The sequence below is a fragment of the Archocentrus centrarchus genome, chromosome 24 (assembly GCF_007364275.1).
Source record: "Archocentrus centrarchus isolate MPI-CPG fArcCen1 chromosome 24, fArcCen1, whole genome shotgun sequence".
Classification (NCBI taxonomy): Eukaryota; Metazoa; Chordata; class Actinopteri; order Cichliformes; family Cichlidae; genus Archocentrus; species Archocentrus centrarchus.
The window spans coordinates 16772855-16796315 of record NC_044369.1 but is presented as its reverse complement, the minus strand read 5'-3'; the positions used below and the strand labels follow the sequence as shown (position 1 = coordinate 16796315).

Here is a 23461-nt window from a genome sequence, read left to right as displayed (position 1 = left end):
AAAAGTATTTATATTGAGCAGCTGTGAGAACACCGCAAGTGGTCAGAAACCAAAGCAAACAAAACAAAAACGTACAATTGCTGATTGGTGTGTTGGTACAAATGCATGGTTCAGTTGATATCTACAGTTACAACAGATGCTCTCAGTAAAGACTTTTTAATTAATCACTGGGCAACAATTATACAATAATAAGAAAAAGACAGTAACAAAAATAGAAAGTAAAAATATTTTATAAATAAAACATTATTATTAAGTTATTATAATTAGCAGTTATATTGTGTTTTAAAGAATTAAAACAAATAATATATTTTAAATGTACTGTTAATTTAAAAATGCGTATACTGCAAATATCTTTGTAAAATACTTCATGACAAAAACGTAACGTTTAGATATCGACCGGATGTCGTCATCTGGCGTGTTTCCGTCATCGGCAGCTCGGCGTCTATTGTCGGTGATTCAACGACGAAACCGTATGAACTTTTAAACATATTTTCACAACGTTACATACTACCCTCGGACGAATAACTGTTACTTAATCTGTGTTGATATCTTTATTCAATGTGTCGGCTCCCGGTCGGGAAATTAAAATGTAGCTGTCGATTTGTTTAAAAACCGTACGCCGACGTTAGCTGTTAGCTTTAGAAGCCGCTCCGGGGTGGACTTTATGTGCCCCCACAAAGGCCGTGTTCTGCGTTCTTTTTAATGATGTATCCCTCTTGGGGAAATTACGGCGCACCTCAGTCCCAAAACTATGGAGGGTCTGGGCCCCGTAAACCGCCGACTGGCAGCCACACCGGCCAGGCTGCCGGGTTCGGCGGTTTCGAGGCCTCGTCCAGCGGCTCGCTGTTTTCCAGTTTGCAGGAGCAGCACCTGCAGCAGATGCAGCAGCTGCAGATGCTACACCAGAAACAGCTACAGTCTGTGTTACAACACGGTGCTGCTGCTGCTGCTGCTGCTCCTCCTCCTCCTCCTCCACCTGCTCCTGCATACAGCGCTGGACTCTCTGGTGGGTATATGGGGTCGTCGTGGCATTCAGAAGGATCTGCACATGTAGACAGCGTTGCTGGCGCTCAGTCTTACTTTAAACAAGAAGAGACTCCGGCACCGACGACGAGAGCACCCCCTGCTCCCAAACAGGGTCACCAGCAGCCTCCTCCGCCTCCACCGCAACCGCATCCCACGGAGACCCAGCCTATTCCTCCGCCTCCAGAGCCGCAGCCGTCAAAGCCACCGGAAAACAGCGGCGCTCCCAAACCCAAAGAGGCATCCACGGCAGAAGACGAGAAATCCTTATTTTTGCAGGTAAATACCTTCTGGTGTGAATTACTCCTAAAATACAGTAAATGGGTTAGTAGGAAATAAAGTGCCCTCATAAGCTTACATTACACTTTTTAACAAGACAACACCATTCAGCAAACGTCCAAGCCAGTGACGAGTAAAATTGATCACTATTATTAAAAGTAAATTTTTAAATTGCTGGTGAAACTTGGAACCTAAATGGATATCTTACTTTGACACGAGTTTAAAATTAAGACACATGTAACATATTCAGCTTGCTTATCTGTTAGTTATAAACACTTTAAAGATAGTGCAACATAAAGGGGCTGCCACAGTGGGTAACTCAGCACGCTTGATTTGGCAGATTTTTATATTCAAGAGATTTAAGAGCATTTTATTGTCATGTGCGCAGTAAACAGTCAGTTACACTGAACAATGAAATTCTTATATAGACTATAGACTCAAGCATGTACACCAGCTTTCCTAGTTCATCAAGAGGTGTATCTGAAGCTGTATTTGCATGCCAACATTATCCAACAGAGGTGCATGTGAAATTGCAGAAGTGGATTGGATCAGAGACTATTAGATCCTTAACTTGCTAGCTCCCAAATAAATAGACTGTGTGATGCAAGATTGTGCTGGTGTGAAAATAGTGCCACCAATATTCTGGTGTGCTTCCAGGTAGCACCTTCACAGAACAACACACAGTTTTTCCAGTAGTGTGAACACAATTAAGGCTGATAATTTGCTCATGTAAAGAAGGAAAACTGTAAAAATAAATAAATAAAAAATCCTGACCTAATTCTCCTGAAATTGTCCATAGTTTATGTGTGAAAAAATGGCTTGACAGATCTTCATGTAATCGTTTCTCCCAGGAGCAGCAGCAGCTCTGGTACAAACAGCATCTTCAGAATCTGAAACTTAAGCAAGAGAAAGCCAAACAGAATCAGAAAGAGGGAGATGGTTCCGTGCCGCCGCTGCCACCCACAGGCAAAACAGTGCCTCCACCTCCTCCATCAGAACCACCAAAAAGCACACCACCACCACCACCTCCTAACGAGGAGCCTCCAGCACCACCTCCTCTACCTGAGGAAGTAAAGGTAAGAATTCCTAAACTGTTGGAGAGATCTGTATGCAGTGAACGTCATTAATTTGCACATTAATATCTGCTTGTCTTCATTTGTGGAAAAGTTGAATGAAGCTATTGCCAGAGAGGAGGCTGTTCAAAATCTGTTGACCTGTGTAAGTGATGTCAGTGTTAGTTGAACACTACAAGTAGGCTTACCCCACAGACCTGTAGCATTATCATAATAATGTCTACTTGAGCCTAGCATGTCAAGGCTTCCAGTTAAGCTTTTGAGTTGCTTTGTGGGTAATGTATAAGGAATAACATAAATGGTTGCCTAATTTGATCATTTTTAAATGATCTGTGATAGGACATACTATTAAATTGGTGCATAAGTCTTAAAATGCATTTTAAAAAGCAACATGCTTCTCTCCTTGTGAATTAAAAGTTGGTGTGTGCTCAAAGGCTATGTGGTAGGTTTTTTAAAAACATAAAAATAATAATGTGCTTTGAATGCTGTAGTGGACAATTTACATTTTCTGCAGGTAATTCTGTGGAACATCTACTTAAATGCAGCGATCATTCATGAAGTAGTTACAGATCAAGTAAAATATCTGTCCCTTTGCCTGGGGATTTAAGAAAGTTGCTTAAATTTATGTATAATGTTTACATTAACAGTGTTTTATTGGATAACCTTTAAGGACACACCAAAACCAGCCTTAAGAGAAATCAGTTTGTTCCTGGATCTAAACATTGTTTTTATTGTTTACATAAATTTACAGAGTGAAAATGTAGGAAAACCACCTACATTTACAGACACAGTAAGTCATACTCCCCATTCTGCCATTATTGTAGTATCCATAGATACACTCACCAGACACTTTATTAGGTACACCTTGGTAGTACTGGGTTGGACCGGCTTCATAACCACCTTAATTCTCTATGGCATAGATTCAACAAGTTGCTGGAAACTGAGATTTTGGTCCATGGTGACATAATAGCGTTACACAAATGCAAATTTGTCAACTGCACATTCATGATGAGCATATCCTTTAACACCACATCCTATCTAGTCTCAGTTTCCCGTTCTTAACAGACAAGAGTGGCACCCAGAACAGTCTTCTGCTGCTGTAGCCCACCTGCTTCAAGGTTTGGTGTATTGTGCGTTCAGAGATGCTCTTCTGCATACCTTAGTTGTAACAAGTGGGAATTGTTGCCTTTTTATTGGCTTGAAGCAGGTCTTCTCTGACCTGTGGTGTAAACAAGGCATTTTCACCCAGAGAACTGCCTTTCACTGAATATTTTTTTTTTTTTGGCCCATTCTCTGTAATACCTAGAGATGATTAGGCAGGAAAATCCCAGTAAATGAGCAGTTTCTGAAATTCTCAGACCAGCCTGTCTGGCACCAACAACCAGAGTAACTTACATCACCTTTCTTCCCCATTCTGGTGCTCTGTTTGAGCTTCAGCAGGTCCTCTTGACCATGTCTTCATATCTTAATGTTTTGAGTTGCCACCATATAATTGACTAATTAGATATTTGCATTAATGAGTAGTTAAACAGGTATACCTAATGAACTGGCTGGTGAGTGTACGTTATCCCAATTCCTGTGTTAACTGCTATGTCATGAATTAAGCAAGAGGTGCAGGACTCAAACACTTTCGTTCATTCTTCCCACTGTAATTGTGATAGTGTTCATAATGACTCTCCCCCAGTTATAACACTTAACCCATTTGTCCAATGTTTAAACAATATGAGCAGTATTTTAAGGAGCTCTTATTGAACATTGTGTTCTCAGTAATGTCTTGCATCCATTGTAAAATAACTTCATCCTCTTCATTATAAACTTCACACAGTTTTGTTCATAATATTCTTTGTGTTTTAGTGTTATACTTTGCTCTAATATTTCCTTGTTTCTGTTCAAAGCCTGAAGTACCAAAAGACCCAGAGGAAGCTGCTCGTCTCCAGCAGTTACAGGCTGCGGCAGCACAGTGGCAACAGGTGCAACAGCAGAGAGCTGGCTTACAATACCAGGCTCTCATGCAACAACACGAGAAACTTCAGCAGATACTGGAGCAATACCAACATCTGATTCAACAGCCTCCAAACCTACAGGTAGGTAAATGGTTAGTGGCATCTTGATGGCCAACAAGTTTTCAGTTTTATGTGTAATGCCTGAGTAATTACTTTGTTTTACATATATAATCTGAATCTGAACACACAGCATATTCCTATGCATGTCAGAACTCAATAGGCTGCTACTGTCGCATCATCACTAAACACAGTGAGCCATTGCTATTAAAGATGATCTGTTTCCTTGCATTATGAGCTGATTTAACCTTTTGTTGTGCTTTTACAGCAACAGCTTTGAATGTAAATTGCAAATTTTGAATCATTTCCAGACCTTTTACCTTCTTAATTAATTTAGAAATAACAAAGGAATAGCTCCAGTCTCTCCATAAAATAGCTTTTGAGTCATTCAGCCCATTGCCTTGGATCTTACTTAAAAAAAAAAAAAAGGTGTTTCATATTAAAAAGCTAAACCCTTCTTTCAATATGTATACAAACCAAAATATGTTTACTAAATACTTGCAATACCAGTATCTATGGTACTATCTGTATGTAAAAGTAAGCAATAAATTATCACCTTAAATCCTCTTTTGTAGTCAATGTCTGCGGAAATGCAGCTAAGGCACTATGAAATGCAACAGCAACAGTTCACACCTTTATTCCAAGACTGGAATCACTCCTTCACCCTGTGGCATGAGCAATTCCAGAACTATCCTCATAAAGACCAACTGCAGGACTATGAGCATCAGTGGAAGCAGTGGAAAGAGCAGATGAATGCAACCAATGCCCATCTTCAAGAAAGAGTTGCCACTCTCACTGCCATGGTACCGTTTGCTTCAAGCCAGTATAATAGTGGAATGTTGGGACAATATGGCCAGTACCCTGCACAAGATATATCTTTGCAACAGCCAGTAAACCCAGGTATGCAGCAGTCCCCTGTAGCTGTTGGTCCAAGACTTCAAGGTCCACAGCCTGCTAGCTTTGTAACACATTCAGAATCACCTGCTGGACCTTCAGTTCGAGGAAGTGGCCCGAGTGGCATAGCAGTCCGACCCCCAGTTTCCCAAGTTGTCCAGCCACCAAGTTTCAACAATGTCAGAGGTCCACGGTAAGGTGTAATTGTTTATTACTATAATTTGCTGTGCTTGGTTATACATTTAGTTATATTTATCTTTTCAAAGGCACGTTTTTAAAAAAAATAGCATATGTAACTTTGTTTTTTGGTTTGTTTTGGTTTGGTTTTTTTCCCAATTTTTTATATTTCCAGAGGAAACAATCCCAGATTTGACCAGCCACAGCAGCAATTTGATGGACCTCCAAGGTTTGACCAGCCACAGCAGCGATTTGATGGACCCCCAAGGTTTGACCAGCCACAGCAGCGATTTGATGGACCCCCAAGGTTTGACCAGCCACAGCAGCGATTTGATGGACCCCCAAGGTTCGATCAGCCACAGCAGCGATTTGATGGACCCCCAAGGTTCGACCACCCACAGCACCGTTTTGATGGTCCCCCTCGATTTGACCAACCGAGGCACCGCTTTGATGGTCCACCTAGATTTGATCAACAACGGCAGCGCTTTGATGGACCTCCCAGGTTTGATCAGCCTCGATTTGGGCAGCAGCCTAGGTTTGACTCCATAAGGCACACTGGCCCTTCACCTCGTCTTGAATGTCCACCAATGCCGCTAGAAAAACAACAGCAAGGTACCCAACCTAAGGTGGAACCAGCCGCTTCACAACCTCCCACTGTAGAATCCAAGACTCCAGGAAAATCAGCTGACAAATCACAGTCTGAAAATGAAAAAGGTGAATCAAAATCAGATAATAAGAGTACTTCTGAAGATATGACAGATGACAACTTGCTTGGAACTGAGGGTTTTTTTGTCCAAAATGACCCAATTCCTCAGACATTACAAACAGACTCAAAACCTGATGATTCCAATGGCAATGATACTTCAAACAATTGTGAAAAACCTGATTCTGTTAACAGTAAGCCATCTGTAACTGCTAGTTCTGTTGTTACATCAAGCACTACAACACAAAATTCTCACAAACCAGATGGAACATTGGTAAACAGCAAACCACCACAGATTCCAAAGTCTTCAGGAATCCAACCAGAGCCACAAGGTTCTGTTCAAAAACAGCCAAGACTAGACCTTCCAAATCCCCCACCTGGTCGGGGCCGAGGCCAGCCCCCAGTGCCTAGCCAGGTGCAAGGACGAGGACGTGGGCAGAGGGGCAGCGGAGAGTTCACGGGACCAAATGCTGTACCAATTGCGGAAGAGTTGGGAGACATGCCTTATGATTACATGCCCCCTGAAGAGAATTTGGGGATGCAAGAAGAGCAAGAAGACTATTATTGGCAAGATCCTTCACATGAACTGTTTGGTGGTGAGGAATCAGAAATACCCCCGGAAGAAATGTGGATGCCAGAAGAACATCACTTTACAGAGGAAGAGTATTATCAAGAGCCAATAGGAGGACCCCACAGGGGGAGAGGCGGGCCACCAATGATGAGAGGAAGGCCTCCGATGGGAAGAGGTGGTCCTCCGATGGGAAGAGGTGGTCCTCCGATGGGAAGAGGCGGTCCTCCCATGGGAAGAGGCGGTCCTCCCATGGGAAGAGGCGGTCCCCCTATGGGTCGGGGAGGTCCACCAATGGGTCGGGGAGGTCCACCAATGGGTCGGGGAGGTCCACCAATGGGTAGGGGAGGACCACCAATGGGCAGAGGAGGTCCCCCTATGGGCAGAGGAGGCCCACCTATGGGAAGAGGGCTACCCATGGGAAGAGGAGGACCACCTATTGGAAGAGAAGAGCCAATGGACAGACACTGGGAAGAACCTGAGTCAACTGAGTACTTGGAGGAAGAAGACCCTTACTGGATAGAAAGGAGACCCCCAATGAGAGGCATGAGACCTCCGTTTCCACCTGGCCGGGGTCGTCCCCCTCGTGGTCACCCTGGTTTTATGCCTCAAGGACAAGGCCGCCCCCCTTACCCACCACATGGGCCAATGGACCATGAGCCATTGGGCCATGGAATGGAATCTGATGATGCCAATATGGATCCATCAAGGCACCCCATGTACCATGGACATGAACCTCCGAGCCATCCAATGCATCCTGATGTGGTACGAGGCAGGCGTCGTGTGCCACCACCTCACGAAATGATGGATCATTTAGAGGAGCCATTGTACGATGAGGAAACGGAGGGAGAATTAGGTTGGCAACCACCACATGGCAGAGGTCCACCACCACCTCCACATGAGATACTAGATCGGGAAGGACTGAGGAGGAGGCCTATGGGTCGAGGAATAGCAAGGGGCATGTGGCGGCCACGTCCAACACATGAGGATTATGAAGAGGGATATAAAGAGGGTTATGCTGTAGATTATGATCATGGGGAAGATGGGTATCGTTGGCGGCCACCACCAGACTATCGTCCTGATGACTATCGTCGTGATGCAAGGTACCATGAGTCTGAGTGGGACATGGAGCATGCTCTCCCAGAAAGGGACTATCCCCCCCGCATGCCACCACCAGAGCCATTCAGAGAAACCCACTGGCAAGAGGAAAGAGAAAGAGGTCACCCATATCAATATGATGAACTTGACCGGGGAAGAGGAGAACTCAGAATTCGTGAATACAGGGATGAGCCACCTTACCGGAAGGATGAGCCACCTTATCCACCCCCTTCGGACTGGGATAGGCCTTCCAGACTTCCTCCACCACTAGAAAGAGGGTATCCAACAGACTATGAAGATCGTAGACCTCGCTATGAGGAACAAAGAGAAGAGCTTCCTTTGGATATACCTCCACCTGCTGCTGCACCTGTCACAAACCTGCCTGAGAGTTCAGTTGAAGCAAGTGGAGCAAATGTACTTGCCCTCTCCCAACGCCAACATGAGATCATCTTGAAAGCTGCTCAAGAGCTTAAACTAATAAGGTAAATTATACATTTACCATTGCTTAGGCTAATAAAAAGCAGTATCTAGCCATGGATATTACAGTGATGGTATTTGCCTAGATTTTGAAAAAAATGTTCTCACATTCAGTTGTTTTGACCTTTTGAAGCTCTGTCAGTTTACATATAGATTTCTCACTTTACTTTATAGTTAAATCTTTTTTTAACTTAATAATTACTTTGGGGTCTACAGGGAATTGCAGGAGGGAAAGACCCCTAGTAGTGAATCCCAGCCTGCACAAACTGATGTTATGCCAGATCTGCCTGCTGGTCTTCTTGGTTTAGAGATCCCACCAGAAGTCAGGAATGTTCTGAAGGTAAATGATAACTATTAACTTCATTATTGTAGTTTACTTATTATGACTGCATTGATGTAAAAAGACTTAAGATCATTGCTTTTTGCAGATTCAAATCCAGTCTCTTTTGCAGGAAGAAGTTAGTAGCATGGGATTAGATCTTTTTATTCTCATTTTTAGAAATTCTTTTTCATGAGTTTTTTTTTCTTTTGCCATTTTCCCCATTTTTTTTATTTGACTGCTAGATCCTTCTAATATCAGTTATGTTCTCAGGGTATGACTGCAACAACTCAGACTGCAGCCGAACCTGTCTCTCTTGATACGAAACCTGCTGCCACACATTATAAGCCATCTCTCCCTACTGTACCGGCAACACCGGTGATTCCAAAGACGGTTGATTATGGTCATGGACATGGTATGAGCAGCATATAATACCTTTTTGTTTGTTTGTTTCCAGATGTTATTGTTGATTTAGTACTGATGAACGCTTAATGTTTTAGAGCCTGGAACCACTGTTGAGCGAATATCTTACGGTGAGAGAATTGTGTTGAGGCCTGACCCAGTGCCATCGGACCGTGGCTATGAGAAGGGTAGGTGTCAGTTCTGTAAAATGTAAGGTTGGGTGATCTGCTCAATAGTCTAATTATCCTGTTGAACCACCAAGGGATCACAGGGTCCACTATTCAAAATGCACAATGTCTGACCAAAACACAAAATTCAGTAGCATACTGGAGAGAGAAAAACATACAAACTGAGAGTTTATTTCTCACTTACAGCATAAGCATAATGCTTGCACATGCCCAGACACTGTGTATAGAAGGTGTTGATCATAAATTTAGGAGTGCAGCTAGGGATGTGCACAACCAGTCGACTAGCCAACTAATCATCACTGTTGTCTCTAGTTGGTACCAGACGTACTAGTCGGTTAACCTAATTGTTAAGATTTTAATTGATGACCATTGCTGGTAAATGGGTGTCCTAAATGTTATGCAGCCATCTGTCACCAGATAGATGTGTAAAGCATGAACATTGTTTGTTGTAACACGTTTTTTTATCATATTTAATGTCAGTTTGTTTTTTTCTTTGTTTTCACTTTGGAGTGTAATGACAATGTACATAATGCACGAGCACAGTGACACGCAGTTAAGCAGTATTTAAAGTATGATTCATTATTGAAGAATACATTCAATGGTTTAAAATGCCTTTGTTTAACAAGTTTTTGACATTGTCCATTAAACATTCCCAAAATTTAACTTGATATCAGGTTTAGACCAGTTGGTTAGTCTAATTTTTTTTTTTTTTTTTTTTTTTTTTTGTTTAGTCAACTAAGAAATTAGTCTCCAGGAACATCCCTAGTTGCAACATGAAGCTATATATAGTGAGGCACACTAAATTCATTATGAATCTCATAAAAATCATATTAATTTAAAGAAAAATCAATAGAGAAAATGGTTAAAACACCCGTACTTTGACTTACCATCTGTCACTAACATTATCTATTAGCACAATTCTAGTAAAATGTATCTTTTATACTTGAACTGAACTTGCTTTTATAGTTTTCTGACAAGTGGTTATTGATTAACTTCTTAATTCTCCTAGAACCACTTGGTCCGAGAGATCCTTACAGCAGAGACCCATATTATGAAAGACGATCAGACCCCTACATGGACCGTCGGGAGTACAGCAGAGAGAGGGAATACAGAGAGAAGCCAGATTACGAACGAGAAAGATTTGACAGGGAGCGCTATCCCATGAGAGAGAGAGATGACAGGTAAGGAGTTTCTTCAGTCTGACTGACAGCCCTTTTTCCTACCTCTGGAGTAGTGTGCTGCCTCTTTACATATTTAATATTGTTTTCTATTTGTCTGTTTTTGATTCAAGCACTCAGACCATGAATGATGAAAGGTACTATATCGCATTGTGTCATACGTTGTGATAGGTCTTAAGTGTGCCTTTGTGCTAGTTTGAACTGTGAAATTCTGTTATGAAATTAAACTTAATAAGGCCCCTATTTTCTGCAGATCTCCACTGGCATCATCTCTACGTTCTGGATACAGGGAGAGGGACCGGGATGCTCGAGATAGGGAGCGAAGTGGCAGTCGTGATCCAGATGAACATTATGGAAGGCCAGGTTATGATAGACCTCCATATGAGCGTGCTGTACTTGATCGCACTGGACCCGAACGTTACAGCCATAGCCCCTCACCTTACAGTAAGTTGAGCATGCAGTAATGCACATTAAACTACCAAAGTAAATATGTAATAAAAAATATGGGGTTAAGAGATCTTTAAATTGCCAATCATATCATGCAGTGGACAGAAGAAGTTATCCAGAAGACAGAGGGCCCCCCACTGCACCTCCAATCCCACCTCCACCTCCTCCACAGCCACCCCCACGAGTCGAGAAGAAGCCAGAAATCAAGAATATTGACGACATCCTTAAACTACCAGGCAGATTATCTCGTCCTGAAAGGGTACCAGTTCCTGCTTAATCTTAATTCACGCATCAATATCTCCTCTTATATTGAGGAGTGCTGATTTAAGTTCTCTATTTAAACAGATTGTCATAATCATGAGAGGGCTTCCAGGAAGTGGAAAAAGCCATGTTGCAAAGCTCATACGGGTGAGTCCTACGGGCAAATTATAGTTTTATGTAATTCCATCGTAAGCTAACTGAACTTTAAGAATAAGTACACAAACAATGAGACACTTACTTATAGACTCTCTTTATGTGTTATTATGTTTTAGCATAAATGTTTTGGGGGGTTTTGTAACAGTGCAAATAAAATCTAAAACACTCTTTTCTGTCTGGTTGACAATGTTAAGGACAAGGAGGTGGAATGTGGTGGTGCACCTCCCAGAGTTCTTGTTTTAGATGACTATTTCATGACAGAGGTTGAGAAAGTTGAGAAGGATCCAGACACTGGGAAGAGGGTCAAAACCAAGGTGAGTCTGACAGATTAATTGCACAGAATATGTATTAAAATAAACATCATGCACAATGTAATGCAGGAAAACCTGTCTTGTAGGTTATGGAGTACGAGTATGAGCCAGAGATGGAGGATACCTACCGGAGCAGCATGCTTAAAACATTTAAGAAAACCCTGGATGATGGCTTTTTCCCCTTCATCATTTTAGACACTATTAATGACAGGGTAAAACATTTTGATCAGTTCTGGAGTGCAGCAAAAACTAAAGGCTTTGAGGTGAGTAATATTCATGAGTGAGTCAGAAAAACATTTCAGCCTGCCCTGTGTTAAAGAGGATTTGTTTCTCTTGTTTCAAGGTGTATTTGGCTGAAATCACTGCAGACACTCAGACTTGTGCAAAGCGGAATGTCCATGGGCGCATTCTTAAGGATATAATGAAGGTCTATAAGATCACTTAACTGATCTTAAATACAGAGATATCTGTGTATTGTGATTGCCATAAGACTAATGTCTACTATAGAGGCAGTGTACACTTCTCAATGGTACATTTTGTATACAGATGTCCAACAACTGGGAGCCTTCACCACGTCACATGGTGCGCTTGGATGTCCGGTCCCTGCTTCAGGATGCTGCTATAGAGGAGGTGAGGTCTTTGAGTCTTGACAAGAATCAGAAAATGACAGTTCTTTGTCATTGATTAAGGTAAACCAATACGTGCTTGTGTTTTTTTTTTTTGTTTGTTTGTTTGTTTTTTTAGGTTGAAATGGAAGACTTCAATCCTGATGATGAGCCCAAGGAACCCAAGAGAGAAGAGGAAGAAGAGAGTGATCTGGTAGGACATGAAAAGCTTAAATTTATAACTACATAGTTCTCAGATTCATATCCACTATTTGTTTTCCCATCTTTCACATAAGGCTTATCCAGTACTTTTACACTAGTCATTAGTGTTGTAATCATGCTGTTTCTTGTTTCAACAAGGTGAGTTTTGCCTCAAAAAAGTCATAGGTTTATTCAAAATAATTTGGCTCATGCTTTCTTGTTAATGTAGTAAAATTTGCAGGGAAGACCAGAGAAAAGCAGGGGAAATAAGTTAGGTCCAAGACTGAGACAGTCAAAAATACTTATGTCAATGCGCTCAGTCTAGTTATAGCTGCAGCAATCCATTAACTAAAGGAGGAAGGTATCCCTTCAGTGTTACTCTTTTATTTTTTGAGGATTTGCTCAAGTGTACACGATTGACTTAGTTCAAAAAAATTTATGCTCAAAGATTACAAAAAGTGAATGTTCTAAATTTTAAATGGTTGCTACCTCATGAGAAATTGTCTTACTTAAGTGTCATGATTTCAGTGAAACCAGACTCTTGTGCTCAGTTTTGATTTTACTTTATTTTTAAGGCACACTTTTATCTAAAGAAATGAAACAAACAAAAACCTTCAGAAATGTCTCATTGTGCAAAAATTTTTAGTGTCAACCGCGTGCTTAATATTTTTCTGTAATTACTACAAGGTAAAAAATTTTCTGATTTCAAAAGGAAGAATTTTAAGTTTTCTGCCAGGTCAGGGCATTTTATGGAGCTTGCTTTGTGCACTGGGGTACAGTTATGCTGGAACCTAAAAGGGAATTCCCCAAACTGTTCCCAGGGCTTTCAAATTATGCCGGCAGCAGGCGCATTTTCCACCCACTCCACCACTCTGCACCGTCTACTTTTTCATTTTCCTAAAAAAAAATGTTTGCGCCATCCGCCGTCTCCATTTCCAGCGCCATGTCGACGCACGTGGCAATATTTACGTTCTTTCAATCTGAGCCATTTGATTGGTGCCATGTGACTAATTATGTCGTCTGCTGCTGTCATGGCTTCGGTCTCGGTCATGAGGCGCCTGCTACTTTGGCATGCCCCCCTGCTACTCCAAAACAATTTGAAAGCCCTGCTGTTCCTACAAAGTTGGAAGCACAGAATTGTCCAAAATAGCTCAGTAAGCTGAAGCATTAAGTTTTCCCTTCATTGGACCTAAGGGGCCACACCAACTCCAGAAAAGTAACCCATATAGCATTATTGAATTCAGTGAGGTGTATCCTAATACTTTTGTCCATATCAGGGTTATAATAGTTTTGGATTTTACATTATAGTTTAGTTTTAGTTAGTTTTTACTTTTTTTTCTCTAATTCAGTTAGTTTTAATTAGTTTTCAGAGTGGTTTTGCTCGTTTTTATTAGTTTTTATTTTTGGTTTCATGCTTAGTTTTAGTTAGTTTCAGTATTAGTTTTAGTATTTTCATACCTAATCAGGTGCAAGATTCAAGGCGCAAAAGTGACTATTGTGTAATGAAAACTTGACAAAAGATACAGTTTAAAGAAATATAGTCAACAACCAACTGTTCACAAGACATGCTAAATTTGTGTAATATTAAGGACACACATGAGCATAACCAGGGAGAAACAAAGAAAAACATGAACTCCCAAACTCAATAAATTCTACAATAAACTCCACAATAAACTTCAGCATCAGTGCAGCAGATTAATAACGCCTACATGTGGTGTTAAACAAAAACAAACTCTTTGAAGGAGTCAAAGCTCAAATCCAGCTGCATCCTGATGTTCTCACCACCTGAAGCTGCTTCTGTTTTGGAGCTAGCTTGGTTAGATGCTCGCTAATTAAACCTGCAGGGTCTTTGCGGCCTCTGTACACAACCTACAGAAGTTGCCGACCTCATGTCCGCATTTATGCTTGTGTAGCTGGATTGTGTGTGTTAATTACCTTGTGGTCGTGTGCAGGTGTTTGTACTCAAAGAACCTCCATACGGGACTCTGCCGCTTTCTCGGCAGACCGCAGCCATTACTTTGCGGACCAGCGCGGTGAGCGCACGCACATGCGCACTCACACAGTTGTCCTGTGGCGCTCCCAGCTTAAACTCGGAGAGCGGAAACAATGATTTCATATCAATCCACAAGGCTTAAAAAAAACCCCAAAAAAACAAGTAAATGAAAGTAAGTTTATCGATTATTTCAGTTAGTTTTAGTTAGTTTTGTAAACTCACAATTCAGTTTTAATTAGTTATCGTTTTTTCCTTTTAATTATAGTTTTTATTTATTTCAGTTAACGACAATGTTTTTTCAATTTCAGTTTTCGTTATTTCGTTCGTTTTCGTTAACTATAATAACCCTGGTCCATATAGTGCATACTTTCATATGAGCTTTTCTGAACTAGTACAGGCAGTCTTGGGTAGAAAGACTGACCTTAGTTAAATGTCTTTCAGTTATATGCATTTGATAAATACATAAATATTTACCATAAAATACCTAACTGAAACATGTTCTGCTTACAGGAGGAAATGGCTCATCCATCAACATTAAAAACAGTCAAAATAATTACTACATAATAAATTGTACTATTTTAGTTTATTTTTCATTCGTTTTATTTGCTCCACTGTAGTACAAACATGAGCTCCTGTCTCATGTTATTCATGGAGACATCTGGTTAAAATTTGTGGTGTCAGAGCAGCTGGCTTTTTGCAGCCTTCGTTTTTCATGCCAAATTATCTTTATTTTTGTATTTAGGTTAGTGGTGTCTTTTTGTTGCTTACCCATTTTTGCCCTTTATGATTTATAATAGTTTTAAAAAATATGAATTATATGAAATTTATGCTATTAAAGCTACAGAAGTGCCTCGTGGTACTATATATCAGTTAATATGTAGCATGAGTACCTATTTAGAGTACCAGTCAAAAGTTTGGGCACACCTTCTAATTCAGTGGTTTTTCATTATTACTATACTAAAGTCATCCAAATGATGAAAGAATATATATGGAACTTTTACATACATATGGAATTATTTAGTAAACAGTGTTTAAACAAACTAGAATATGTTTTATATTTTAGATTCTTCAAAGTGGGCACCTCTTGCTCAGATGTCAGCTTTGCACATTTTGGCATTTTCTCAGTCAGCTTCATGAGGTAGTCACCTGGAATGGATTTTAGTTAACAGCTGTGGCTTGTCAAGAGTTTCTTGAATTTTTTGCCCTCTTAATGTGTTTGAGACCATCAGTTGTGTTGTGAAGAGGTAGAGTTGGTATACAGTGAATAGTCCTATTTGAGTAATGTTCTAATTCATATTATGGCAAAAACTACTCAGCTAAATAAAGAAAAACGACAGTCCATCATTATTTTAATAAATGAAGATCAGTCAATCCGAAAAATTTCATGAACTTTGAAAGTATCCTCAAGTACAGTTGCAAAGACCATCAAACATTATGATGAAACTGGCTCTCATCAGGACCGCCCCAGGAAAGGAAGACCAAGAGTTTCCTCTGTTGCACAGGATCAGTTCATCAGCGTTACCAGCCTCAGAAACCGCAAGTTAACAGCACCCCAGATAAGAGCCCAGCCAAATGCTTCACAGAGTTCAAGTAGCACACACATCTCAACATCAACTGTTCAGAGAAGACTACGTGAATCTGAACTTTATGTTTCAATTGCTGCAAAGAAGCCACTTTTAAGGAAGAGAATGGCTTGGGCCAAGGAACACATGGAATGGACATCAGACGAGTGGAAATCTGTCCTTTGGTCTGATGAGTACAAATTTGAGATTTTTGGTTCCAAACGCCATGTCTTTGTAAGATCCAAAGTACACTTAACCAGCATGGCTACCACAGCATTCTGCAGCGATATGCCATCCCGTCTGGTTTGCACTTAGTGGGACCATCATTTGTTGATGACCTCAAATACACCTCCAAGCTATGTAAGGGCTATTTGATTAAGAAAGAGGGTGATGGAATGTTGCCTGATCTAAACCCAACTGAGATGGTTTGGGATGAGTTCGACCACAGAGTGAAGGCAAAGCAGCCAACAAGTGCTCAGCACCTCTGGGAACTCCGTCAAGACTGCTGGAAAACCATTTCAGGTGATTACCTCATGAGAGAATGCCAAGAGTGTGCAAAGCTGTAATCAAAGCAAAAGGTGCCTACTTTAAAGAATCTAAAATCTAAGCCATTTTTTTTTAACACTTTTAAGTTTACTACATGTTTCCTTATGTGTTTCTTCATAGTCAGGGTGACTTCAGTATTAATTTACAATGTAGGAAAAAAAATTGAAAACCGTGAATGAGGTGTGTCCAAACTTTTACTGGTACTGTACTTAACACTTGACAGTGCAGACCATTATTATGGAGGTGTTATGTCCTTTGTGTTCAAATATAATTATAAATGTGCCAACTTTCTTTGCATATGGCTTCATCTCATTGACATCGACATGATTTTACTGTATGTAAAAAAGATTTTTTTTTAAATCCATTCAATTTTTTAAAAATATGACTTCCATTAACTTTAAAGTAACAAGTAAAACAAAATGCACTATCGCAGTTATGGTAATGTTTGCATGTATGCAGTAAGTCAAAAAAAATTCCAGTGTTTTACACAATAGGTAATTGACAAAATTTTTGAAGTTACCTTTGTTCTTGGTTATTCGTTTATGTACCTGAGTACCTAAACCACCACATTACTGATTTATCTGAGAAGCACCTCTTTGAGGATGGTCTGCTATTTATGAGATTAAAAGATAAAATTATGGATTGTGCAGAAATGTTCTGTGCAGTCAGTCTGTTGACAACCCCCCCCCCCCCCCTTTTCAGGGCTTTTTTGATCCGTTTTCTTAGTTCTGACTACCTAAGACCTGCAGTCCTACATAATACAACCTGTGTGCTGTCGCTTCATTTTTTTACCACAGCCTTACCTTAAACTAAACTGAGTGAATTGCAGGTCTGAAACTGCACCATTGTTGCTCTGAAGTTAAATCAAATTGGGCGAGTATTTGAAGGCCATACTGTTTGATTGTCAAAGCTTTTACAGAAAAAAAGAGTTCTTTCCATTTGTGCTTGTTAATGCCAGGAAAGGTTGAACACCTAAACTTCAAAATTAATTTTAAACAAACAAAACATTTATTGTTTACTTAACCTCCTGAGAACTTTCTGCACCTTATACTTCATTTTCTCAGCAGTGTTTTGTCCTTTGTTAAGCAATGTTATTGTGTTGCTTTGTAAAATAAACCTGTTGCCCCCATATGAGGACATACTTTATTTCTTTAAGTATGTAGCAACTGTGTAACAAAGTAACAACTTCTCATTCAAAGAGGAAGTCTAGTTTTAACTGTCAGCATAAAAAGGTTGATGGGGGGGGTTCGTTGCCCTGATGGCCATGCGGAAGGCAGGCATGTGGCCAATTCTCAACTTTGTGAATGTGATAACTTGAGAACCATGTGACCTAGGACGTTTAAATTCTCACACCATAGATGCATTTACTAAAAATATCGGATGATTTCGAAACTCGGCGACCTTGACCTCGAGGTAAACGTCAGAGGTCAAGGTTTCTGAAAATCTTGTGAACACAATAACTTGACAGCGATGTCACCTATGATTTTCAAATTGAGGCCATAGCTGCATCTACTAAAAATCTTGGATGCCAATCACAGAAGGTGACAGTATTCTCAGGGGTTTATATTTATTATGATTTTAGCATTTGTTATTCCTGTTTCTTACTTAGGCATTTGCTTTTGAATTGATATGGTGAATAAAGTAACTAAGGTTCATGTGCATTCTATTATGTGTTCTAACACTTGTGCTTCCAGGGGATTTGTGCCACCCAAACATTCTACTGCCAGGAGGATGATGAGTAGCAGTGGCAGCTGGCATTATTTTTATACTTAACAGATCCAGCTAATCCCAGATATCTAGGAGAAATTCAAAATGTATCCCAAACAAGAGCTCAGGTCTCAGAACGATAAAACGGCTGCAAGATACTTGAATTCAAGTCACATCAAAGTCACATCACATGTGACTTTGTTAAAGTCAAAGTCACATTTGATGTATTACATTTTTTTCCTTCATTTAAAGCTGAATCCTTAGGCAATGTAATGTAGCTATGGGAAAGCATTTCATATAATCTAGTAAAGGCTCAGACATAAGCTGTGTATGACAGCTCACCTGTCTAAAGTGAAGTGCACAATGGTGTCAATCTGGTCTCTGTGTTGAGGATAATTTAATGTAAATAGATAATGAAGTTACCACTGTTGTGCCCAAAGGTAAACTCACTCATACAGAATTAATTCAGCTGCTGGTCTCTAAACTCAGATCAACAACTACTATGAATACCTGGAAGCTACCGGCTAGCTTCAGCTCCTGTTAATGTTCTTGTCAAAGTTTGGATTATAGCCCAATTAATAGTCTCACTCATTTAGCCTGTCACAGATTTCATCATTGTATTATAAACTACCGTATTTTTCGGACTGTACGTCGCTCCGGAGTATAGGTCGCACCAGCCAAAAAATGCATAATAAAGAAGAAAAAACATATATAAGTCGCACTTTTTTGGGGGGGGGGGTTGATAGAATCCGAGACTCAGAGCACAAATTCCATCTTGAACGGCAATTTAAAATAATAATGGATTAATGAACAGGACGAACACGGTTACACCTACGTTATGCTAACGTAGCACATTCAGCTACATGACGCACAACGAACACGTGTTCGGTATTGTAACGTTGTAAACACACTTCCAAAGTCGGCGATATTCACAACAAAGGTCGTCTTTATTAACAGAAAAACGGCTGCTGTAGGCCACAGCCACGCCAACCACAACTACAACAGCGGAACAGCAACACACACACAGGCAAGCTCTCGGTCTTTTTCTCTCTCCCCATGCTGCCTTCACGAACCTCCCGAACAGTCCGAAATCCCACAACATCAACACGCTCTCTAACTAAGAGAATCGCTACAGTATGTTAACGTAACATTAAGTTATTCAGATAACCATAGCATAAAGAACATACTAACAAGTTAACCAAACCATCAATCCATTGAATTCTTCATCCTCGGTGTCACTTCTAAACAACTCCGTACACTCCGTAGACGAAGCGCCGCTTCCTCTTCTGTGTCGCGTTAGTCAGACTCGTCGTCAGCTGCAGTTCCAATTATTCCAGCCTTTCTGAATCCCAACAGGATGGTTTGTCACTGAAGCCCATGTTTTCTTGATCCATCCAATGACTTCCAGGAAAGTTGGGTGGCGCATTCTCCCAGTTGCCGTTAAGCTGTGCTCTCCATCCATCATCCACTGCGCCCACAGGTTACGCAAGACTGCCTTAAAGCTGCAGTTCACGGAGATGTCAAGTGGCTGGAGTATTTTGGTTCATGTGTTATAAATGTCACATATACGTCGCTCCGGAGTATAGGTCGCACCCCCAGCCAAACTATGAAAAAAAGTGCGACTTATACTCCGGAAAATACGGTAGTATTTTACAGATATTTCAATCAGTAACACATGCAAAATCTTGGAGCAATGTGTGCATGAGGGAAAACTCAACATGTGTGACAGGATTTGCTGATTTTGAAGTGGGTTTGTGTGTGTGTGTGTGTGTGTGTGTGTGTGTGTGTGTGTGTGTGTGTGTGTGTGTGTGTGTGTGTGTTCCTCCAGCAACTAAAGGGATGTCAACTAAATCTTTTGCACTCTTTGTAATGTTTAGGGATCAGTGTATGTCTGGAAACATTGAAAAAGCCTGATGTTCACAAAAGAATCTGTTCATCATATATAACTACTGGCTTCAGGGCTTAAGTGAGATTAGATTGGGCAGAGTGAAACAGTGGTCATCTTGTCCTTGCTTGTCTGCATAGCCATGGGAACATAGTTCAAGTTGGGGGTGCTTTTAGGGTGAGTGTGTGTGAACATGAAAAAGCTCTATATAAATAGTATTTGCTGTTAAATGTATATGGTCCTTAAAAATAAGTCATAAAAATACAGTTAGAATCATACAGATGCATTAAGCTATGAAAGGATAATCGTCTCACAAAATGTATATAAAATATACACTACACAGTTTCATTAAATATGTATAGTGTACCTGGGCACTGGCTCATCAAAAAGCTAAATGTACACAATACTTGTTAAGCTTCCACACAAAGACAGCACTTTACGTGCAATGACTCACTCTTTGGCAAAGCTGACAGTGTTCCAATGTCAAGCATACCCAAAGTACACAACGATTATACAACAGCAGCAAAGCAAGGTTATTATGAAAGATATGATTTATAAGAGAGCATCGACCACTGTCAGATATGCAAGTGAAACAAGGCCATCAGATGATCACCCAACAATTAATATTAGGCTACTGTGTATTTAGATTTGTGCTTTGGCGAAAATGTGTTCTTAACCTCATTCTTAAACTCTAAAGTGCTTTTTATTTGTGATTCACACTGATGAAACTTTTCATCATGTGTATCTCCAGTTAAGAGTTAGCAGAGATACTTGGGCCATCATTAAGTTAACTCTAGGTGCTGCTGTCAGGTATTGATTATCTGCTCAGTTTTACTTCAGTTCGTTCTCATGCTGTGAGTTTAGTCTGGAATAATTCAATAAAAACCACATGATAATGATGGTAGACATGTCAAAACCCAGCTCAGCTCCAATTTACATTCTGAGCCCAGTTTGGAATTACTTTGGATTTCCAAACTGGAAATCTGTGTCTTGTTGGAGTGCTCTTTTGTGGACGTGCTGTGCAAAAAACAGTATTGAATTGATTTGAACCAGTCTGTCTTTAAAAAAAAAAAAAACAACTTAAAAACATCATTTTTGACCAGGTTTTACAACCCTTCAGAAGCCAGGGTTTTTCTGTGCATATATATATAATGACACCTATTTAAAAAAAATTTTTGCACTCACAAGTTTCATATGTGAATAGATTTAGATGTGTATATAGTCAAATTATCTCTTTAGTCTTTATATCTTTATATTTTTATGCCTTTAGTGTATGTTATTGTGTTTTTGGTTTACTCATTTAAATGAAATGGTTGCAGCTGTAACAACAGAAATTTCCCTCTGGGATCAATAAAGTATTCTGATTCTGATTCTGATATAAGCTCGTATGGCCCTGAAACTGTTAATGCAAGAGCCTGTGTTACCTTACTTAACCGTAGTCTATGCATTTCCCTCTTATTTATGACTTTTTTTTTTAACAAAAATATATTCTTTGTTTGAGCAAAAAAAAAAAAAACACAACTTTAACCAGAAATGTTAAAAAATATTTTCATTAAAAACCAATGATGGTCTCTCGGGCAAAGGCCAAAACTGCCAGAAAAACCCTTCATAAAAGCCAATATGTTCAAATGCCATCACATTAACAGAAAAGCAGTTGGATTGCATCAAAAGCTCTTTTACTTTTTTCCCCTAAGATTTAATCTAATTTAATCTGTTGTACAAGGAATAAATTCACATTTACAGCAAAAAGAACATGCGCATTTATGATTTTACAAGATCATAATTTACTTTTTTTTTGTGATGTTTGAGATGAGCGCTTGAGGCTGACAAAAGCTTTAAACACACTTTATTAAAAGAGGTTCCTCTAAAATGATACTAAACGCAAAGCCATCAAATCGCCAGTTGCAGTTTAACTTTTCCAAAAACCTAGGGAACATTTCACAGGGATTTAAAGGCCCTGCAGAGAATATATATATATATATATATATATATATATATATATATATATATAAAAATTATTAAATTGCAAGGATCATTCAAAGCAAAAGGTTACTGGTTTTAAAGAACTGTGCACTTAAATATCAAAAGAGCAAATGGAAATGGCTCACATCATTCACAACAAGCATCATGAACTCAGTCTAGTAGGAGCATTTGTATACATGAGGATGCTGGTGATGATTTTGGTGTCTTTGATTAACTTTCACAGAAAAAAACTTTTTTGTTTTGTCTGCCACCCCCCACCCCCCAAAAAAAAACCAAAAAAAAAAACAATTTTTTTTTACAACCAATAAATATTTGCAATAACATCAGTAATTTTAAAAAGGGAGTTGGCACTCATTCAGTGACTTCAGTAGGTAATATCTAACTGAAAAATTGAAATAGTTGTAATTTTTTGTATATTTGTCTGTTCTCAGGTTTCCATTTTTTTTCCTTTCCGCTCATTGAACCACATTTGCTGTTGGGGGGTGGGGGGTGCACTCAGTGGTCATATTAGTACTGACTGCTGAGCTCTTCCAAAATGATGATTACAAACAGCTTTAATCAATGAAAGTTTCCTGTGGAGCGGAGATGGGCAATTAATTTTCCCAAGGGGCCACATAGAAAATGGAACTGTTGTGGAGGGCCACACCAATAATCTTACAAAGAGATGAAAAATTAATATTGGGCAGAATTGAGTTCAGCTTATTGGTGCAGCCATCCACAGAAGTCCTATTTTCTATTTGACCCTTGGGAAAACTAATTGCCTACCCCTGCTGTGGAGTGTACAACAAACCACTGTAAAAAAGCAAAAAATGCATCCATTGTTTTCCATATTTACTAGCTAGATGGTTTCTGTTTTCTTGCCTTTGTTGCCACATTTTTGCATATCTCCCAAACTTGCCTGGATTGTGACTATTAATTAATAGTTCAGGTATCACCAACACTTGGTTTCAGTTACAACCTAGCTGATTGTAATGCATTCCACATTAGCTACACTGCCTGTTGTCATGAAGCATTTTCCCATTGTTGTGGAAACATTTCCATCTAAAATAAAGTAAAATTGCTGTAAGAAATTACAATGGGAAACTGTATCTGCAGGTCATACTTTGTTTAAAGGCCTTTTTAAAACCAAGTTTCCAAGCAGGCATTGTGGAAACATTTCATGGTGATGTGGATAAGTTATGAAAGAAGAGCATGGTCTTTTCTGTGGGAGAGAACAGCTCCACCACAGTGCTGGTGCTGATTTTGTTTTTTGTAACTTTGCAGTTACAAATAACAAGTCAAATAAAAAAGACAGCAACTAATGTCTGCAATAAATAATGCATACTAAATAAATTCCTAAACGTTGATATACATAAAACAAAATCA

The 23461-nt window shown here is 39.8% G+C and overlaps 1 protein-coding gene across 7 annotated transcripts in view; it reads left to right on the top strand.

The window, feature by feature from the left end:
• Nucleotides 1-428: 428 nt before the first annotated feature.
• The window catches only part of ylpm1 (YLP motif containing 1), a 33688-nt gene continuing 10655 nt past the window's right edge, over nucleotides 429-23461 (top strand). For 3 of the 7 annotated variants that reach the window (XM_030720884.1, XM_030720883.1, XM_030720879.1), the window contains exons 1-20: nucleotides 429-1302; nucleotides 2154-2378; nucleotides 2470-2520; nucleotides 3127-3165; nucleotides 4271-4459; nucleotides 5011-5522; nucleotides 5682-8357; nucleotides 8569-8692; nucleotides 8945-9086; nucleotides 9172-9261; nucleotides 10271-10442; nucleotides 10553-10576; nucleotides 10693-10883; nucleotides 10985-11145; nucleotides 11232-11294; nucleotides 11498-11617; nucleotides 11701-11877; nucleotides 11958-12041; nucleotides 12161-12244; nucleotides 12359-12433. In XM_030720884.1, the coding sequence (XP_030576744.1) occupies nucleotides 703-1302; nucleotides 2154-2378; nucleotides 2470-2520; nucleotides 3127-3165; nucleotides 4271-4459; nucleotides 5011-5522; nucleotides 5682-8357; nucleotides 8569-8692; nucleotides 8945-9086; nucleotides 9172-9261; nucleotides 10271-10442; nucleotides 10553-10576; nucleotides 10693-10883; nucleotides 10985-11145; nucleotides 11232-11294; nucleotides 11498-11617; nucleotides 11701-11877; nucleotides 11958-12041; nucleotides 12161-12244; nucleotides 12359-12433 (5799 nt within the window). In that variant the 5' untranslated portion in view covers nucleotides 429-702. The remainder of the gene's footprint in view (nucleotides 1303-2153; nucleotides 2379-2469; nucleotides 2521-3126; nucleotides 3166-4270; nucleotides 4460-5010; nucleotides 5523-5681; nucleotides 8358-8568; nucleotides 8693-8944; nucleotides 9087-9171; nucleotides 9262-10270; nucleotides 10443-10552; nucleotides 10577-10692; nucleotides 10884-10984; nucleotides 11146-11231; nucleotides 11295-11497; nucleotides 11618-11700; nucleotides 11878-11957; nucleotides 12042-12160; nucleotides 12245-12358; nucleotides 12434-23461) is intronic. The other 4 variants (XM_030720881.1, XM_030720880.1, XM_030720882.1 and 1 more) reach the window with 4 other exon arrangements.